A 21,012-nucleotide genomic window follows, 5' to 3' on the forward strand; every position below is an offset into this window, starting at 1 on the left:
AGACAACAGCGGGAACGAAAGAACTTTTGCTTCGGCAACAGGAAGATAACTGATGCGCTTTTCTTCCGGGGTTTGGCTTTCGCTCTGACATCACGCGGGCTACCATCTACCTGAGAGGAGGGACATCTTACGCCTCCTAACCGCCATGCCAGTGTCCTTCAGCGAGAGCAGGAAAGAAGAGGACTAGCCAACCGGGCGTCAAAAGCCCCCGACACAATGATGCCTCTTGTATTGGGTTTCTGGCTCGATGACCACACCTGGGGAAAGGCTGGGTAAATTCTCAAATGTGTTCCCTTCTTTGTCTTCATTGTCTTAAGATGCAAGTTGCCGTCACAACCTGTTGCTCGGCGACGCGCTTTTTCCAATTTCTCGAATGTTTCTCAGCTAAGAACAGGAGACGTGTAAGCGATTGTGTACGGATAAAGCGTTCGCTTCAGGGGTGTTTTCGATGCGAAGCGAAAATAACACGGATCAAATTCCGGCTCCATTTAAGCAGAAAGAAAGACTAGGAAACAATAGAAGCCAACGTTCATTCCTAAACTGGATAGACCAGTCGGGGCAGGTAAAGGCAAACTGCCAGACTTGTCAAAGGACACGAAGACAGTGGTTGACTCCTCTTCGATCGTACAACCTTCTGCACGAGGAGACAACCGGCCGAATGACGGTACGAAATCGATTTTACTGTAACCTCCCAGCAACGGACCGATTCGCCCGATACACGGTGCATAAGTATGATTATGCAACTCATTGTACAACTTTTCTCGACAACCCGTTGAACTGACTAGTTTTCCTCAAAAGTCATTTTGTTGACTTCTTTCTCGGTTTTTCGAAGTCTTAGCAGTGACTGTTTTAAAAGAGGAAGTAGACGTGTAGCGGGCGTAAAATGTCGGCTCCTCTGTTCTCTTTGCTTCCAAGTTTCATTTGCGAACTGGAGACAAACAGCAGCGTCATCCTTATTCAAGTGGGGAATTTCCACCACAGACTGGTTATACATTATGGAGTCCTCTCGTGTGCTCCTAAGATAGATTTATTCGGAGGAGTTGCGCACAAGTCTAGGAAGCAGACTGCAAAATGGAGGGAAAATGTCGACCGCGGACACTGTACAGCGAAGGCTGCAGATTTAGGTGGAAGATTGTGATTGGTGGAGAGTTCACTACTTTCATACACCTGAAAGGTCACATGGGAGTTTGAGACTGAAGTGGAGTTTAGGTTGTAGTTTGATTTACTTGATGGGGGACAGGGGGGGGGGTTAGGCTTTGGGACATTAGGAATGAGGATATATAATAGCTATTACGCTTATTTAAATTAACACATTTTATTAAAAAATATATATGTATTTATCAATTAGTAAAACATTTCTTTCATCATTTAAATACATTTTTAAATCAAAAATTTAAATACTCATAATAGATATATGTATTTAAATTAATATATTTAATCTATCAAAATGTATTTGAATATAAATGTATTTATTTAATTTTTTTTTAATTAAAATTTGAAATATACACTAATAGCTCTTTAAATTAATATGTTCAAATTATAAGATATATTTAAATATATATCTATTTAATAACTTACATTATTTTAAAATCAAAATTTATTTACACTTATACTTTAAATGGATATATTTAATTTCTAAAAATATTTTAGATATATATGTATTTATTATTTAATAAATTAGTAAAGTCAAAATTGTAAACACACATCACTACAAAAACCACAAAAATCCTACAATATCTAAGATTCATAAATGAGTCATTTATTTTAAACAACAAATAAAACCCAAAAGGTGAGGAAGCAACCAGTGCCTATGTAACAAATGTAAACGACCCATTTAACATTTGGGATGCAAAGCAATATCAGGGTTTAAACGCCTCGGTTACCAGGTTGCTCCCCGGCGTATGTGGGGGACCGAGATAAGGTCTGCACTTAAGTAAAGTTTTGGGTTTCCTTTCCATTGTTTTCCCACAAAGACGGCGATTATTGATTAAGGGCCAGGCCAGTTTACCTATCGGGTTGTTCACTTCACAGTGGAGTCACATTCCTGCGCAGAGGGCAGAGTTACCTGATCACGCCTCACTTGCAGCAAGCAAAAAGCGTGGGCAGCCATACAACTCCCACAGCGCTGCGCCATCTTGTACAATAGGACAAACTTTTGCCAATGAGCTCAACCGTGAGCAGAGGTTTAGTGGACGCGAGGGCGGGCTCGTTACTTTGACCAGGTACTGTACGTTTTGTCTAATCTTTTCACACCCTTTCTTGTCTCCCTCTCCCTCCTTGTCGTCCTCAGAGGGCCCGCGGCAGCGGTTTATAATGCTGATGATTAACTAAATAGAGTCTGGGAAAGCAAGTCTGCTCGGCTTTCTCATTTCATGGGGCCTGACTGACCGTGAGGAAGACGGGAGTGTTCTCAAGCGGCGGGGTGGAAATCCAAGACCTTTCTTTGCTTCTTTTTTTTTCTCAGCCCCCTGCCTTCCAAAAACTTTCTTTGGTTTGGTGGCATTCTTTGCTTGGGGTACCTTTCAAGACGGTAAGATTACAGGTGCATTCTCCATTTGGCTTCACCCTCTTTCTCCCTTCCCCCTTTCAAACACTAGGCTGAACTTTTGCTTGCGGGGTGACAGAAAACCTTTCAACATATCCATAACACACCTTTTCTGTAATCAATGACGCCACTATGGAAATCGTGCCACGAAACTTTCTTCAGTCAGGTGTTTTTTCTGTTTTATTGAAAGAAACATTCAATTTTGTGTCATTTAACAAGTCTTATGTTTGATTCAGAAAGTATCTATGTCTTCAGTACGAAGGCGAGCTTTTGGCACGGCGCTCCTGTGAAGTAGCCACGTTGTTCAGTAAAAGAGCGCCGTTTCGGTCACCTCCCGCATACGGGCTGGCCGCTCAGGTCGAGCTGAGCAACATTCCATCAGCCTTTCATCACTCCACTAACACAAAGACAACAGCATCAGAGGTCCACCGATGGGGGGGTGAAAAAAAGAGCAATCCCTCATATTTTAGGCCACCATTTAATGCCAGTTAACTGCAGCTGAAAGTTGTGGTGGGGGAAAAAAAATCCAATTCACCTGAGAGGCTGATTGAGCGTTGGCCCACTGGCTTGACTTACTTTTAACTCGGCTGTATTTTGTGCGAAATTAGTAACTGCCGCGTATCGTGTGAAAAAGCAGCCCTTCCTCCCGTGGTTGCCGTGCCATAGCTTTCGACTAGTCAGAACAGGTTTGGGCAATCATTAACAACTTTTGTGGCCCAGTGTTCTGTGACAGCCCGTGTGGGCTGGAGAGCACAACGCCAGCCTTCTTAAGCACGCCAAGTGGATGTCCTGCTTGTAGATCACGGCTAGAAAATGTTTGCTCGGCAAGTGCATGCATTTGGCTGACGAGGTTTGCTTCTCCGAGTCATGTAACGTTGTTGCGCCTCCGGGCTGCACTCGCAAACTTGCATTCAATAGTTACTTTAGTAGCAGAAAAGTGACAAATGTATTAACTGTAAATATGTATTAATTCAAAGTCATCTCATATTACCTTTCAAAGGCAGATTTTATTTTGAAAATCAGACTCTTGCAGACTCTTTTCTTCTGCTAACAACCCAGGCTAAACTTAGCCCCACCCCGATGTGCAAAGCTTGTCTCTGAGTCAAGATGCGTCACTTCAACTTATAGTTCCTCTGCACCGTCTTGTGGCACAAAAACCACTTTATGAGGAGTGAAGCTTATATTGAATTAAATCTCGTATGTTTGATGTCACGCGTCCATCCGTCTTTCCCTGCTAGGCCTTGAGGAGGTCTTCTCGGGTGATCATCTCCATCTTACAAGGCAGCATTGGACTACATCTTCTTTTCTAATACTGCCTGGTAATGATGATGATAGTCATCTGCTTACAACAAGCGCACAAATCATTGTAAGCGTTACGCAGGCCGGAGAAGGAGGCTCTCAGGATCCATCTTACCGGGCAGTGCTGGATTGTACTACTGTTGTTCTAACACTGTCTGGTAACGATGTTTTCCGGGAGACCGCAAAGCTGCAGTCGCTCGCATTTGGTTGCCTCAACAAAGCTTCCCTTGTCTGATTAAGCTAAAAGCATGGCACAGGGGTGAATTTAAGCAAGAAGACCCAAGAAAGAGATGGAATGTACTTGTCTGCTGTATTGTGCCACAGACGCGTGTGGTGAACTGACGAGTCTGCCAGTAGCAAAAATGCATTTAATGAGCACGTCCCATCAGCACAATCGTAACGACAGCAGCATGTTACTTAAAATAGGTCGAGTGCGTGTGTTCTATTACAGCTTCAGTGTTTTACTTCTTCAATTCAATTTGCCTACCTGACCTTTTTTTTTCTCTCGTCTTCAATGTCAATCCCAGCCTACCTGCATAAAAGACTAGCAGTACGTTGATTGTTCCAGCGGTCGTGCAAGGCTAGCCCGTTTCTTTCTTTTTTTTTCTTCTTTTTTTTGCCGGTGGCTTATCATGAACAGCGCCTGCCTTTGTGCTTCATGGCAGCCATTGGTCCATCTGGCCTGGTGCATCACGAAACTGAGCTTAGCTGAGCCTCTCGTTATTTTAGCTATCCAACATATGAAGATCTGATATACAAACGTGTAAACTGGGAATGGAACATTTCTAAACAAAAGAGCGAACAGAAACCTTGTGTGTTTAAGGAGGGAGAATTACAGCCGCACCTTTATGTACCCACTCAGCTCCATTACCGGAGCCAAAAGAACAGCCCCCCCAGCTCGTTGTCTTTGGACTGATGTCGCTTGGTGCTTGCGTATGAAAGCGCAAGAGAAAGAGGAACGTTTTCAGGCCGTTTCTTCTGCGCTGCTGTTTCCTCAGAGGTCACCCTGCCAGCCTGTTGATAGGCGTCTTACCAGACATGGTTAGATGTAATTATTGGTGTCTAATACTGTCTGGTAATGCCGTCCATTAAATGGCATTGCCTTCCGCTGTTTTCCTTCTGCTCTCTCGCTCTCATGCGTCTTCACGTGCGCACCTTCGCATACTTGACTGTGGAACTGTGATCCTTGCACTTGAATGGGAATAAATGTCCCTACTTGGATTCTTCCATGTGACTTGAGTCAAAGTTTAACTATGCTCAACTCTGAATGTTCTTTTAAGATGGGATATTTTTGTGATGACCATAAGGATGAATTTTTGTCCGTACAAAGATGTGTCCTCTACCTCTCTGTGCTGTAACAAAATACCTTCCAGGAACTTGGCTTCTCTCCAGGTACAGTAGATAAAAGCACTCTTGTGTGTGGCGATATTTTATCCGTGGGCAAAACATGTCACGTGAAAGAATATGTTAAATAAATAAAATAAGAATTCACTTCATGTGTCTTTATTTCTTTTTTTTTTCCTGAATCCACTCACAATGTTGTCGCACTCTTGCAGCAGTGCTGCTGACGCGGATCCTCGGTGAGAGCGGAATGCCGGGCTCCGGTCAGGTGTGGATCAGGTTACGCAGAACAGAGCTTCTCTTTAAAACTGCCACCCAACCCCCAACTGCCGCTCCGAAAGCCAGGCTCTCACTTTGTCCCACTGTAGGCTAGAGCTTTTGATTAGAATAATCATGACACTGATGCTACTAATAAACCAAATAACAAAACTAAACAAATGATAATTGTCATAAATAATAAAACAATGTACATATGGAACCATCCCCTTCGTACAATAATGTCCTATTGTAAAAAAAAAAAAAAGGAATATTTTGCTTTTGCTTTTTTTACCTTAAAGGATCTTCTCAGGGTGCTGAAAATGAATATATTAGTAAATACAAGATAATCTATGTTTGGTTGAGTTTTTGTGTTTTCTGAAAAAAAAAGATAAACTGAAAAAAATTACTTGGTCTATTATTTTAAGACAGAATCAAAATGCATAAATGCTTTTACAAATATTACTATAACCACTGATAATTATAATATTACACATCAATATTAATAATTATTCAGAGTAAGTAATACATATACAAAATGTGATAAAATAATAAAAACTGAATCATGGAAATCCAATAATTCACTAAATCATAAAACAAACCCATAGAAAAAAACATATAATAATATTAATTATACTATTATCATGCCAAACACAAATAATCATAAAAATGCCACTGGTACAAATTCTGCAACTAATAACAGTAATTCAAAATTAAAGATCATACAAAAAAGTAACACTCTTACTGTTAATAATAATAATAATTATTATTATGGCAATTATCCAAAACAAACCAATAATTAAAAATGTCTACATTAATACACAATAAACAACAATAATGATGATGTTAATAACGTGCATGACGTTCTTGCTGGCAAGCTTGTCCATCATAATCCAAACGTGCATTGTTGGGACAGGACTGCTGTCGGTGTGGCTGTTAAATACAGCTCTGATTTGATCTCTTGGAAATTGGAACACACCAAACTGGCCTCGGGCGCTGATCTCCGGGTTTTTCCTCTGTATGCATGAGTAGCCTAACCATTCACTTTTCCTATCAATTGGTCACAGTTCACTAGCAATAGCTACAATATCAAAATCAAAATGATAAATCAATATATAAAGTACTCATTGTCTGTTTCTCCTATCTAATCAGTTTTATTTATTATCTACTGCACTTTCTTACAAAACAATTGTGGATTTTCACGGGTGACAAAATGATTGAAGGCTTGGCGGAGGTGTGGCTTTCAACTGCAAAAATGTTCCAAGCAGCAGAGGAAGACCATTTTTAAGATGTCGCTTCCCACCTTGTTGACGTCACGCGACTGGATGACATTCCAGACTGGAGGAAAGCCTGCAGAGGATTCCTGAGCTGGTCTGTGCACGCTTGAAGTAGTTGGACCAGATTCCTGCTCCGACCGACCCTTCCTGGTTGACAATGGAGAGGAACAGACTCTTGGAGTGCATACACGAAGAATGTTAGATCAGCAGGCGCAAAAATTCTATTTTATGCAGAGAGGGCCAAATTTGCTGAATTTGAATTCAGCTTTTAGTTCTTTGATTTGAATTCCCAGTGCCCTCGTCATAGTTTGCATGTCAGCCTATTGATATTGAATTCCTGGAAAATAGCCACAGTCTCTTGGCCAGGCACGTCCAGCTACGGGCCTCAAGGGCTGCTTTCCTGGCGCTTGCCCTGATGGGAAAATGAAGTTTCAAGATGATTCATGAACCAGTTATGTTTATCGAGTCTTCTCGCTTGCACTCTCAGTTCACCATAAGCACATTGACTAGCTGTTTTCTAAAACCCTTTATTGAACCAACATTGCTATCTAGAGGAGTCCAAAAAAAATCAACTGGTTCACGAAGCAAATTTGAAGCCTCATTTTACCATCACTATATTCAACAGTGATGACGGCCCACACATGATTAATTTTATGCTAAAGGTTGCGGGTCAGTAGAAATTTGAGCACAAGGCTGCAACTGATTTAGATGGTCTCAGTTTGGTTTAGTGTTCTTCAGAATCCTGCTGAAGTGATGCGTGTTAAGCGGAAGGGGACAACATGGCTGGGAAAGGTGCACAAGTAGCAGGGATGAAGAGGATGTCAAGCAAAAGCAATTCAAATATCTGGGGGAGCTTCACAAGGAGTGGTCTGAGGCTGGTGTCAGTGCATCAAGAGCCCCCACATATGACGTGGACCACAGCTGCAAAATTCCACAAGTCAAGCTACTCCTGAACCAAAAACATCAGAAGTGCCAGAGCTAAGCTATGGAGAAAAAGTACAGGTCTGTTGCTCAGTGGTCTCAAGTGCCTTTTTTCCAGATGAAAGTCCATCTTGCATTTCATTTGGAATTCAAGGTTCTGAATAATAACGAAGGTTAAATGACTTTAGTTTGGGGAGCCATTCGCTTGTGTGGCTCCATTGTCCAAGTACTTAGTCGACCAGGAAATGGTAGTTGACTTCCCCTTTCTCTAATCACATGATTTTGTGTCGAAGTACAGATATTCCCTTTTATCGAATGGTAAAGTCATCATAAAAACACTCAATTAAGAAATTATACTTATTTGGTTATTTCCTAGCACTATGACCAGTGGGAGTGAGAACTGATGGAGCCTGGGAACACATTGTCATGCTCCCATTGTACTTGTGTAAGGAAATCAGAGAGCGAGCCTATTGAGGCACGCCTGTCTTTACACGGTAACTCAACTCTATTGCTGCCAGCCTGTCACTATATAACACTCACAAGGAGAATCCCTTCAAATAGCGTTAATAATGGGTTGTGGAGGGACACCATTGCTGCAGGCTGTAATTGCCTAGCACTTCCTGATGAAGCTGACGTGACGTGGGAAAGAGCCAATCCCCAAGGATACACAATACAATGTCAAACAAACATTGTTTTGTTTTATTTCGTTTTTCAAGTACAGTATAATGTTTGCCAGTGTTTTTCAACCGTTACTGAGAAAACTTTGGCATAAATCAAATAAAAATATCCCCAAAACCTATGAAGACGTGTATAATGATGATTTGGTCTTTAAGTTACCCACAATTGAGCTTATTCAATGTGAAAAAGGTTGACCACAAAGGAAAAACATTTTAGTTTGTGCCAAAAATGAGTTTGACACTCCTGCATTAGAGGGTGCAGGTGTACCTAATATTGTGGTCAATGACAGTGAGAGTGTGTTGAGCAGGAACATAGTCACTCCGATTAAGGTTTACACGAGGGGTTTTTATACATGTGTACACACGCATGCGCACGCAGACACGCACACACACACACACGCACGCACGCACGCACACACACACACACACACACACACACACACACACACACACACACACACACACACACACACACACACACACACACACACACACACACACACACACACACACACACACACACACACACATCCTCTTGGCAGATGGTAGGTATAGCACAAGTTGAACCAGGTTGTAAAACAAACCCGTTGTCCTTGTCCACCTGCAACTGCCTTAAACAGCGTCTCTATCAAATGGCGGGCGGCTCTTTATCAAGGCGTGGCTGAACGAAAAGGCCAGGTGGGTGAGGCCCGCTTCACAGGCCAAGCTTCTCACTGCATTGGGACATTTTGGGGTTCCAGAAGGAGGCAAATATACTCATGCTATGTTTACATGCAGAAAATATTTGGGTTAAGTTAAAAAAAAATATATCGTTTGAATATAAATGTTCAAACACTGACTTTGTGCTGTCGTATGTGTGTGAGTGTATTTTGAATGAGATTTGTGCTGTCATTTTTGTGTAAATGTATTTAGTGGTGAAAAATAACCCTCCCTGCCACTTCCTGGTCATGACATGGCAATTAAGAGCGTTTTAAAATGCATCAGCTTCAAAGAGACAGAATGTTAATGCACACATGACAGTTGATTTGAGTTTAACTCTGCCCAGATATTTCACCAATAAAAAAATAAAAGGTTCACTTTGTTACAATGGTTCCTTCCATAAGGTTGCACTTGCTATCTACTACTGTAACTTACAGCCGGATGACCCGAGTAATACTTTTTAGGAATAACACTTCAGCCTTGAACACTTTGGCCTACTATGCTACTGTTTTTTTTTATGTTGGCTGTTGGTCATTAGAGTGCTAATTGTTTTGAGGTGGTAAAAAAAAAAAAACACTGCTCTTGACTGTTGTGCATGCTTGTAGGGGGAAAGAAAAGTCGCTTTTCCCCTTTGCGTTTGGACACAATATTATCTATCGCGTTGACACAACACAGGAGGCCTCCAGGTAGTTAATATTGGATGAATCTAACTAAACACAGGGCGGCTGTGCAAGACACACTCTTGTGGAAGGATTGTCCTAGTGGTAACTGTTGCCATGGCTTCCACTATTGGGCAATCTGATGATTGTTTGTGAGGGTGGAGTGGAGTGGAGTGGAGATGGGGGAGAGGTTTGATGACCGGCATTGTGGCAGACAAGATGATTCTGTTTGTGGCTTTACTGGTTTTCTAGGCCTCGCCTGGCTGGAGGGTTGAATCAACATGGTGGAGAAAGAGTCTGCGGAGTAGTTGAGAGGGTTGAGGCTGAATCGGGACCAGTACGTCGTTGAAGGTAAGAATAGAATGATACCATTTGTTGACATGCAATTGCTAACGTTTTGAAAACATGCCTCAAAGTCCAAATAAAATCGCACCGCTTTTGTTTCCATGTAAACAAATAACATGGAGGACATGCATATGGAAGAATAGTGTTGCCTTGAGGTATGAATGACTTGATGAACGAGTATTTTGAAACACAAGCTGCCGTTTAGCCGAGTTTTTGCTTTCGCTTGACAGCAAAAAAATGGACATTTATGAGAGCAAGGTGGTGGCAATGCACAAACTAACTGTGGGGATGGGTGGAGTTTTCTTTCTTTTGCTATTTTCGTAGACAGGTGCAGCTAGAAACGCCGTTGTGGGAGTAAACACAACCAACTTTCTGGCCAATTAACACGGCTTCACTCATTCCTTTCAAATTGAGTGCAGGAGAGGTGCGCACATTGCAAAAGCAGAAACGGTAAATGAGGAAGATTGAAGTACGCAAAATAGGTTCATAAGGAACTGCAAGCGGTAATCCATGAGTGGATAGATCACACCACTGTGAATTGGGCACATGACCTTTCACCTCTATCCATGTTCTGCATTGCAGGAGGGGATTTAATACACATAGGAAATATTGTATTAATAATGTTTGAATGTATTTTTATGAAATACATTTATTGATCAAATGTATTCATTATTTCAGCTTGAGATCATGTCATCTGAGAGCTTGTTGGAGAAGTGCAATGAGGCCCGGAATGATGACGGCAAAGTGCACAAGCACGAAAAAGAAGTGGAGGAGGACAACCAGGCTGCAGTAACATTATCTCCTGCTCGTGATGTCGTAGAGGAAGTGATGACGGTCCAGGTGAAGGAGATGCAATCTGGTCAAGGCAAAAAGGGACGGATCCGGATAGCTTTGAATAAAAAGAGACATGACAGAGACTCAGGTGCGTGCGTGTATCATCACATTGATCATACTCTTTACATATTTTATTATTGTTGGCACAAATTTCAGGTGCACGCCTCCATAAATCCTTAATTCTAAAATTCTCAAGTGCTTGCTAATGTTCTCCTATCCAGTCAAGGAAAGGGTGCAGCATGTTGAAGAGCACAGAGGTTCTGGCCCTTTTTTCTTCTTTGGAGGAGCCAATGGTGCTGAGATGTAAGTAACAGAGGTGGGAATTTGTCATTACGCCATTTTTTTTAAGCCAAACAAAATTGTACTTGTCAGTTTTTGAAGCTGATAGATGGTTCTCTTGGCTGCCTCACCGGCAGGCGAGCAGGAGCCTTTGGGTTGCTGATTGATGACGGGTGTCTACGACACAGAGCTCCATGTCTGGCTGAAGCAGCCGAAATGATTCTGCAAATTTTGTCCCTTTAGCCGTCGAAAGCTCATTGTGCCTCGACAAGCCATAGGGGCTGGACAGAAAAACTGTTTTTTATATATGTACAGCAAGTTCAAATGATAAAAAAAATATGGAATGGTTTTTACTCTTCCAGGGAGATTTTTTTCCAAGCTGTTGATTCTTCCCATTAGTGTCATTTGGGCAGATGCAGAAGTGTCTCGTACAATGAACTGTGTATGCCTGGTTAGGTTCTCTTTTTGTTGTTTTTGCTGTGTGGAGCGTCAGCATTTCACTGAAAATGTTCCCTTTTTTTTTTTTTTTTTTTTTCTATAATGCTTCAAACAACACAAGATTACACCGTTTTTTGCAATTCATATCAGGGCTAGGTGCTCATAGTGCGACTTCAGGCTCCCATTGATGGGCTCAGTGTAAATCCAGGTTCATGAGTTCCAGTCTAACCTCTGGTTGATAAATTACCTTCATAGCCTGCGATTGGCTCGTGAGCAATTCATGGTGTGCCCTGCTTACTTCCCAAAAACTGTTGGGATATGCTCCAACGACCCTCGTGAGGTCAAGCGGCTCGGAAGATCAATGAATAAATAAATGAATATCTTCACGGCAATATCTTGAATGGTTAAGCGTGATGGCGCTTATCTGCCCTTCAGAGTGAGCACTTACTGTGAGGGAAGAGGATGGAAGAGGACATACAACAAGCACAGAGAGGACTTCAAACTCAAGTGGTGTGAGACCAAATCTCCACGCACGTACTGCAACTTCAGAGAAGGTGATGGGATGGGCTCATCATGAGTATAACACAGCACAGTATTTTTTTTGCTGGGTTCATACTGTGGCCATTTCTCATGTTGCTTCCAGGAGAACAACTGGTTTATCAGATCCCCAACAACAAGGTTCTCACCACAAAGATTGGCCTGCTGAGTAGTCTGAGGGAGTACGAGCGAGTCACCTGCAAAGTCAACCACGGCCGAGTGTTCAGGTCAGCTGACTTGCTGTGAATACCCACGGGTACCTTTTCCATTTAAACCTGGGAATTGCCAATTCTGGCTTCTTTTCTTCTGTGTTCAATTCTTTTGTTCTGTGTTCAATTGATAATTTATTTTACAACAGAGAGCAAGCCATTTTCAATGCTTTACATCGGTCAATCATTTGTCAAAATGGCAGACCCGCATCGGGACTTACCAATTTTATCAACTGTGAAAAAGTTGCAAATTGGCCAGATTTGCAGATGTGAAGTTGCCGCTGGACAGTGAGTGACAATATGCAAATTTCAACAGTCAAGATAAACCTCAAAACATATATTTAACTTAATTCCGACATGCATGGCATTCATTTGCATTCAGTATTTGACATCCATTTCAGGTTTTTACTCATAAAAACATGTTCTAAATATTTTCTTTAATGTACTTCTGAGGCAGTCCCAAAGATAATTTATAGCAGATAGTATTGCTGCCTAGCTTCTAACTGCTAACTGTATTCTGCTACACAGGAAGATGAAAATGAAGGACTTTATTCCTACAACCTTCCGTTTGGATGTGAAGGAAGAGCGAGAGGCTTTCTTTGCTCAGCAGGAAGGTACAGATACAAAATATCTATTCTCCCCAATACACGCAAAGGACACAGGCTTTGTGCTTAGTTGACAGACTCCAAAATCAAACGGTAAAAAAAACTCAATTGTCTTTGCGCGGCATTGTTAACAAAACAAGTGCCTTGGCGATGGTCTCGTGTACAGTGGAAAAATAATGCACTTCACCTCCCATGAGGCTCTGATAAAATCACCTGAGGAACATGCTGTTGCCCTAGCGACGAATCAGCAAAGGGCAAAGCTGAGGCACAAAGACAACGACTGAATATGTTAGACAAAATCAAGGCGAGAGTTACAGTTATAGGACGTTCCAAATAATCTTCACGTCATGGCATTGCCTCAAATAAGTGAATAAACCTTCAGCCATGTATGGCATAACATGTGATCGTAATAGGTGTCTGACAATAAACATGAAACCCTCTCCATCAAGCATTTCTGAGAGTCTGTTATTGGCACTCAGCAGGTTCAAACATCAATTCCAGTCAAATGTGGATATGCAAGCCCACTGGTCTGAACCAGGGCAGAGGAATCTTCCTATTGAAGAGTGTGGAAGACGTTGCCACCTTGACCCTGAAGCTGCAACACATGGACGACCTGCGGAACAACACTAAGACTGTTCATCGCCAGCCTCAGGCTTACATCGTGCAACAGTGAGTACACACATTCAGATCCTTTACATGCAACTTTTTATTTGTCCTGCATGCAATTGAGCCTTGAGATACACTCTTTGCTCATTTTATCACAATATGTTTTCACACCGCATATTGCGCTAGGTGGTACCCATCTAAGCATAAGTGATGTGTATGGAATTTTTCAATTTTTTTTTATTGGAACTGATGCCTTATTAACTAAGATATAAACAGTCTCAGATGGTGTTTTGGTGGTGTAGTATCGAAGTGGATTCTATGTTTTATGCAGTTAATGTCTTGAAACTATTAGATGTGATTGCCTCACAATAGTGTGTGCATCCGTGCTTCTCTTCATATCGTCACTGTTGGGTTTCGTAAAGCACAATCAAAATCTGGCCACAATTAAATATTTCTTACAGATCAATACTATTAGTCAGTGTCCACATGATTACAGACCAATGTTGACTGTTGAAAATGGCTTCTTCTCTGTGACAAAGCAATGTTAATTGCTCAAACATGGCATTTATTTGTGATGGTCTTGGAGATGGAAAATGTTCATGTTACGTTTTGATGTTTGCAATCTGTGCGCCAATTATTTGTGCAGTTACATCCAGAGGCCGCTGCTGTTACGAGGGAAGAAGTTTGACGTACGCTCTTTTCTCCTAATAGCCTGCACGTCACCTTACATGGTCTTCTTTCGCCACGGATACGTCCGACTGACCTGTGACCACTATGACCCCAGCTCCAATAATCTCTCAGCCCACCTGACCAATCAGGTACAACCTAATAGTGTGAGCTTCAACATGAAAAAACAGCAGCAAAACTCCTCGCACTCCTGTAAGTGCTGAAATGATGTATGCGTACGCCTCCTACTGTCATCCTGCAGTACATGCAGAAGAAGAACCCTCTGTACAGTCACATGAAGGAGGAGACCGTGTGGTCCATGGAGAGCTTCAACACCTATGTTAACGATTGCTTTCAGGTTGCAAAGGATCTGCCCAGGGACTGGGTGCTGGGCGCCTTCACAGTAAGTGCGGCTGTTGTTGTTTGGTAGCTCGCAGGGACCAATTAGGAGTCAGGCTTAACTTGCTCCTAATTGAGGTGAAGGCAAGGATGGCAAAAGCTCATTTCTGTTTGAGGATACATAATACTGCAATGATAAGATTTATGATAGTGACTGCTCAATTCATGTTGACCTTTTTTTAATGAGAAATGCAAGTAAAGTTTTCTAGATTTTTTTTTGCTCTGATTTGATTCCATATCTGCCCTCTCGCACATCATTAATAATAATGAATTAAGTAATGAACTACGGGCACAGTTTTAAACACACACACATGCACAGACCCTATTCACTGTATTCACAAACACCTGCTGTAAATATTTATTCACCGTTCTGTTGTATTCTTTTATTCTATACAAAGAGCTTTGTTACAGCTACAGCTCTTGTGAAAACACTATACAAATATGAATGACATTTATTCATCATATTGACAAATTGTCTCATTCTAATGGCACTCTACAGTATAAGTTAGCATGCCAATGATGCAATCAACACAATTGCTTAGTCTCTACTCAACTATAATGATGTATGTCCAGTTTTGCATTTAACAAAGTGGTCGTTTGCCACTTCAGAAGTACATGAGGCAGATGATGACACAGTGTTTCCTTGCTGTCAAACACAAGCTAGACCGCAGGCTGGGTTTCTTCGACTTGATTGGTTGTGACTTCTTGGTGGACGAGGACTTCAAGGTGAGAAAGGCATCCAACGAGAATAAGCATGTTTGTTTGTGTGTGTGTTTTAAAAGCACTTGTGTTATTTAAAAAAATAAAGGTGTGGCTTTTGGAGATGAATTGTAATCCAGCCCTCCATGTCAACTGTGAGGTGCTGAAAGAGGTGATACCCAGCACTGTTACGGAAACACTGGGTATGTTCATTTGAAGTTAACAGTACTTTTGGCCCTTTCACAGAGTAATTTCTTTCATGCTGCTCTTCAGATTTAACTCTTGAGATCTTCAACAAGTGTCGTCTGAGACAGCGGATCTTGCCTTTGGCCGGTCAGAGGGAGTTTGTGCTCCTGTACAACGGACTTTGTGGCTCGCATTCCGACAACACTGGAAAGAGCCGCAAAGTCTCAAGAAAAATCCAAAAGACTAGGCCCAGACAGGTCCGTGGGACACAACGCAACTGAGACAGCCCACACATCTTCTGACAGCTTTTCCAGTATTACCACCTTAAACCCGTCGTAGTTATGTGGAGATCAAAATGAGCACATTCGCAATGCAGCAGATGCGTTGAAACACTGATTTAATGCAACAAATACAAAATATTTGCATGTTCAGTGAGTAAGTGACTAGACTATTATTCCATCAACCTCAAGTTAATTTTTTTTTTTAAATATGTAAATTATGTACACTTTACATTTGCAAACATGTCATGCATGTAGGTTCATTATGCTATCTAGATCTCAAGTTGTCTTGGAAATGAATAAATACACAAATTATACACAATGACACATTCATAATTTATTACAAAACAAATGTTAGTAAATGTCTTGTACTATACACAGCATTGCTTTTTCCTTAGAGTGCCACTTGTTGCTAGGCAGAGTTCATAGGGCTTAGGGATGCTATACCATCGGCCACTGAAAACAGAGAAAATAAAAACTGCCTAATCAGACCACCTATGAGTTTGCTTCAATGACACACTCATGTTAATTATTCCAGAGGTTTTTAAGAAATGTTTATTTTTTTTTACACAAGTCCATCAATTTATCCTATTCTGGGGTACACGCGGAGGTCAGATGAATACCACTACACTGTATTAAATGCATATACTCATTTTCTGGAATGATTATCTCCTTGGTCATGTGACATGAGTCACCATACAAGCAGCGTGCAGACATGACATTTTTGTCCAAGTTGCTGCGAATCCAACTAACGCGGCTTGCTTGCTGACTCATCGTGTAATAATCCCATTTTGAAATCAGAATGGGAAGTAGCATGGAAACACAACAATCCAGAGAGTTTGGAGTCTTTTTCTAGGGAGGCGCTTGCTTGAGCCAGACAAGTGCGAGGCAGCTGACAGGAAGGAACAAACAACCACACTGTGCTTCACCATTTTTTTTCTTTTTCTTTTTTCAATTCCTCTTCAGACGCCTGATTCTGAACACCTTTGATGAGCCGGGCTTTGTGGAAGCAGAGTATGTGCTGGTGGGGAAAAAAAGGGGGAACTGGAGATTAGCAGTCGCCCCTCCTCCTCTTCTCATTTGCCCAATATCCTCTTTTAGGCCCTTTTTGTATGTGTTTGTGCCTGCTTGGAGTGTGGCAAACACACAGTGGGGAGATGGTGCGGACCGTATTGTGGCGGGTCTGACAGAAAGGAGGTAAAAACTTTGTTCATGATGGGATGCTGCAGTGTGACTCAGAGCCACACCGGTGTGGACGAGGTGGGTCCTGATGAGATTGAGCTACTGGAACTCTCTGGAGACCATCTAGGGTAAGATGCATACACTTTAATAAAGAATGGCAAGTTATGTTCGGTGCTGAAGAATTTTTTTTGGGGGTGGCTTGGCTCACGTTGTGCAAGAGGAAGTGGGCAGGAATCCCCTTAGCGATGTGTCTGTCGGTGTCAACCGCTGTGGTTTTCTTTGCCCTTCTTCTCTACATTGCCTCATGCAAAATGATGTACAAGTGTTGTTCTAGCATCTAAATCAGGAGTATCTACTTTTTTAATCAAGGGGTAGCACAGAAGGATTGAAGGATGCAGGCCAAGGCCCATTTCTTCATCTCTTAAAATGCTGACCCGAATTGTTAGAAAACCGTCTTTCTTTCTAAACATCACAATGTAAAAGCTGACTTTTCAAGGAGTGTGTACTTCTGCCATTATTATATTTTTACGTTTTATTGCATCGGCTATTCCTGCTAAGTAATGTTGTGATATGACACCCTGGTTTCAAGCGTCATGCCAACCATGAGCAGGGCAACACCTCATATGCTTTGCAGCTTACCAACGTGGCCTAATTGTTTCATATTTACGCGGAACAAACTTTGGAGCTCAGTGATGCAGCACTCATGTGATTAGGAGATTAGAACAATACAATAGCCAAGCATGGAGGTTGCTAATACATTACTGACAATGATGGGACAAATCCCTGTTCAATTGAAGACTAGACGATTACTAGAAGCTAATCTACAACTGCGGTCGCTAGTCTGTGTGTGCGTGCGTGAAGTCTGTAATCTGATTATGTCTGCCATCAGGAGGCTCTTGACAGACAGTTCAATGTTGTGTTTTGGGAGCGCACGACTGACCCATTGACCCCCACCTCTGTCATTCTCCCAACTGAGCTTGTTCACATCTTTGAATGTTGTTGTTTTTAGGGTGTGGAGTTTGGGAGAGACCAGGCTTCAGCTGTCAGTGAGGAGCAGCAAAGACGACAAGCAGCCGCCATCACGTTATACTTCCGTGCCACAACTGGAGCGACATCCCACTCATAATGTACGTCTAAGACCACTTCCACATGCTCAGGTTACAAACGCAATGCAGTGTTTTCCATGATGGTTGATGACTCGCTCAGCACTCCTTTGTGATTCAAAGTTTACAGGAAGTGAAAAGGTCATTGAAATACTTGGACTAAAATTGAAGAAGGACGGAAGAATTCATTAAAGAGTCTTGCGTAACATGACATCACGTGTGTACTGTACACAACCGCTATCTGAATTTTTGTAGCTATAAACTTTGCAGTAAGTAATACAAAAACAAAATGAGTAGTATTTATTTTGGAAGTGTATGTCTGACTCAGTGGTACTTAAACTGGCGTCCCTTGAGTCCACAAAAAGATTTGCAATGTGCGGGTGAAAGGTCAATCAATTAACGGAATCAATTCCTCCTTCCAACCTTCGCCTGGGTACTGAGTAAAAACTCTGATTCGATTGTGTTGAATCACATAAATCTGACATCCAGCTGTATGCGTGCAATTATGTTTGTTTGGCATTATGATTTTGGGGTGGTGCTTGGAGACAAAAATCTTGTCCTCCATGTCACAGGTGTATTGGCACCTGTTCAAGCTAACCTCAAAGGATAATTTAAGATCTTCTCCCTAACAAAGATGTTTTGGAAAGCATGTGCTTCCAAAGTCCGAAACACAAGGGCGACCATGCTGACATTTCACTCAAGAAGTCAGTCAGGTCCAATCTGAGAGCCCAAAGACTTGTGGTGTGATTCAGTTTTTGTGTGTCTAGGGGGTGCTGTGGGGCAAGAGCAGAGGGGAGCTCCACCAGAGGATCTTCTCCCAGCAGCCAATCAGAGGCTGGGAGGGTCGACCTGCTCACATGTATGGAGAGATCGTTCACTCATCCTTCATGGCTCTGCACAGCAAATATCCTCAGGTCAGATATGGTACTGCACAGTGCATACTCAAGAGTATTTTCCAATTTATTCTCAGAACAAATTACGCAATGTTTTTTTTTTTTTTTTTTTTTTTTCAAAAGTACACTTTGTGTTGTTTTCTGTTGGCTTTTGTCCTATTAATCACATTTATTTTTCTGAACAGGAGAACCGGGAACATTTCCTGGTTTTATTTTCTTTCCACCTGCTTCTCCTCTCCCTGGATCACACACATCAAGACTTCACTTATGAGGTATTGAGTATTGACCTTACATTACAATGGAGTGGTTAAACAAAATGTTTCTTTTGCTTTTTTTTTTCACAGGGCATGCTTCCACTTTCCGGTCTTTCCTTTCAGGTCATCTCCATGGAGAGTGACAGTTCACAGTCACCTCACATGTTTGAGATCAGTAGTAAGTGTGCAACATGCTCCATTCCAATTCACCATTGTCTCCTGGTTCTGGTGAATGCATGGAAACAAACCAACCCTCACCCAAAGCACACTTAAACCTACCACAGCTAAAATCCTACCTGTACCGTTCCTTGTTTTGTACAGGTTCAATGATGGACCCGAAGATCTTCATTTGCCCCAATGCTGCAGAGTTGCAGACATGGATGAAACACATAGAAGACAGGAGATACAAGTCTATAACTCAATCAACAAGCCCTTCGCATTGTGCTCTCTCCTATCTTGTAATGATCATCTAATTACGTATAATCGTCTGCACAGGACAAAAAACCTTCATTGCTAAAGTCTTTGTATGTTGTGTCTGCAGCTACCTTGTGATGAGCACTGGAAAAGAGAGGAGTTGAAGAAATACTTGCTGCATGCTCCTATATGGGAGTGGGAGGGTTCGCCTATACAGCACATGGGCCCACCGGAATATATCTCAGTGGTCCATATCATCAACACACACAGACAGGTATCATCATTACCTCAATCATTTCAAATGTCGACCAGAATTCGTCCAGTGAAAATGAATAGAACAAAAATCTGAACGTCGTACAGCACAGGTGTCAAACGTACGCTGTATGTTTCAGGTGTTTCCCTCCTGCAACAAACTTGATTCAAATGATTGGAATCTACTTGCTGGAGTTAAGTTGGCTTTGTTGTTACAGGGTCTCCAAGAAAGACTCATGATCCTCTTCCCTCAAGACATCCTGCTGCTGTCAGTGGATAACAAGCAACTCAATATCACCTACCAGGTAATGAAAGTTGACTCCAAATGCTCAATACAAAAACTACGATAACATTTGTCATACTAATACTTACTGCTTTCCTATATATATAAAAAAAAAAAAAAAAAGGGAAGGCTCCCCCGTCGAGGTGTCAAAGCGACAGAGCGATCATCTCTGCCCGGCCGATTTGAGTTTGAGCTGAGAGGTGTGTGAACTGAACTATCGTTTGTTACATGCACAAGGATTATTAAGGACTATTTGTATTTTAGGAGAGCTGGTGGAGCCTCTGCAGGTCTCGTGTACCTGCCTGGAAGATTATCAGAAATGGATCTTTCATTTAAAGCAGGTTTGACTCAACATCAATTGCTCATACATCATTTTGAAATTGATTGTGCTGAGTAGTATTTGCACTCACATATCATTTTTGAGGAAATGACACATTCCAGTCGCTTAATCATCTTAATATCAAAGTTGTTTTGCATTGATGTAAGGGACAGCGGGACTACACATTCACATTTTTTCCAGACACTTCAGCTCGTGCGTGAACATGTAAAATGCATTTCCCCTTCTACTGTAGCCAGAGAGAAGCGTCCACACGGCTGTGAGTCGCACAGCACCATCACTCATGCCCAAGCTGCACAGGGGCCGCAAGGAGGCCATCACGACTGACCAATCTCGTGTCAATGGACACAGCTGAATGCAGAAGAATTTGACTGTGACTGTGTCACTTTGTGACTGAGACCGTGTGACTGTGACTGACTGTGTTACTTTGACTGTGTCTAGATCAAATAAAATGTCTATGTACTGCATTGTGTACAGAATCAGGATCAAAAAGGGACAATGGAAGAATGATAGTTTGTTCATCTCATTTAGTTTGTTTCT

General features: G+C 41.9%; 3 protein-coding genes across 5 annotated transcripts in view; all 3 read left to right on the forward strand.

Annotated features, from left to right (window-relative positions):
- The window catches only part of mib2 (MIB E3 ubiquitin protein ligase 2), a 47,539-nt gene extending 43,762 nt beyond the window's left edge, over positions 1-3,777 (forward strand). Inside the window, exon 20 of the mRNA XM_085935235.1 lies at positions 2,291-3,777. The gene's annotated coding sequence lies outside the window, so the exon portion shown is untranslated. The remainder of the gene's footprint in view (positions 1-2,290) is intronic.
- Positions 3,778-9,471: 5,694 nt separating this feature from the next.
- On the forward strand, positions 9,472-16,301 carry ttll10 (tubulin tyrosine ligase-like family, member 10). 2 transcript variants are annotated; one of them, XM_085928940.1, is made up of 13 exons: positions 9,472-9,700; positions 9,926-10,024; positions 10,697-10,940; positions 11,074-11,155; positions 12,005-12,123; positions 12,213-12,333; positions 12,844-12,929; positions 13,400-13,589; positions 14,173-14,344; positions 14,455-14,595; positions 15,201-15,317; positions 15,400-15,462; positions 15,537-15,653. In XM_085928940.1, the coding sequence occupies exons 3-13, from the start codon at positions 10,706-10,708 to the stop codon at positions 15,567-15,569; spliced, it is 1,359 nt and encodes a 452-aa protein (XP_085785066.1). In that variant the 5' UTR covers positions 9,472-9,700; positions 9,926-10,024; positions 10,697-10,705; the 3' UTR covers positions 15,570-15,653. The 2 variants fall into 2 exon arrangements, with proteins under 2 accessions (XP_085785066.1, XP_085785057.1); XM_085928931.1 differs by having other exon boundaries at positions 9,475-9,700; positions 15,400-15,493; positions 15,564-16,301.
- Positions 16,302-16,722: 421 nt separating this feature from the next.
- LOC147062103 (rho guanine nucleotide exchange factor 7) lies at positions 16,723-21,008 on the forward strand. Of its 2 annotated transcripts, XM_085928952.1 has the most exons (12): positions 16,723-16,768; positions 16,856-17,064; positions 17,946-18,063; positions 18,807-18,953; positions 19,118-19,204; positions 19,277-19,364; positions 19,508-19,644; positions 19,728-19,874; positions 20,071-20,157; positions 20,260-20,335; positions 20,400-20,476; positions 20,708-21,008. In XM_085928952.1, exons 2-12 carry the CDS (start codon positions 16,967-16,969, stop codon positions 20,825-20,827), a joined length of 1,182 nt encoding a protein of 393 aa, XP_085785078.1. In that variant the 5' UTR covers positions 16,723-16,768; positions 16,856-16,966; the 3' UTR covers positions 20,828-21,008. The 2 variants fall into 2 exon arrangements, with proteins under 2 accessions (XP_085785078.1, XP_085785088.1); XM_085928962.1 differs by having other exon boundaries at positions 16,758-17,064.
- Positions 21,009-21,012: the final 4 nt, after the last annotated feature.

This window comes from Syngnathus leptorhynchus, chromosome 1 (assembly GCF_054491065.1).
Source record: "Syngnathus leptorhynchus isolate UIUO chromosome 1, UIUO_Slep, whole genome shotgun sequence".
Taxonomy (NCBI): domain Eukaryota; kingdom Metazoa; phylum Chordata; class Actinopteri; order Syngnathiformes; family Syngnathidae; genus Syngnathus; species Syngnathus leptorhynchus.

Bases quoted from the DNA above. Each gene is read 5' to 3' on its own strand.
- LOC147062103 (XM_085928952.1), top strand. From the start codon at position 16,967: ATGATGGGATGCTGCAGTGTGACTCAGAGCCACACCGGTGTGGACGAG. The intron at 18,954-19,117 runs GTCAGATATGGT...TTTTCTGAACAG, and splicing joins TGCACAGCAAATATCCTCAG to GAGAACCGGGAACATTTCCT. The intron at 19,645-19,727 runs GTAATGATCATC...TTGTGTCTGCAG, and splicing joins ATTGTGCTCTCTCCTATCTT to CTACCTTGTGATGAGCACTG.
- ttll10 (XM_085928931.1), top strand. From the start codon at position 10,706: ATGTCATCTGAGAGCTTGTTGGAGAAGTGCAATGAGGCCCGGAATGAT. The intron at 13,590-14,172 runs GTGAGTACACAC...TTATTTGTGCAG, and splicing joins CAGGCTTACATCGTGCAACA to TTACATCCAGAGGCCGCTGC. The intron at 14,345-14,454 runs GTACAACCTAAT...GTCATCCTGCAG, and splicing joins CAGCCCACCTGACCAATCAG to TACATGCAGAAGAAGAACCC.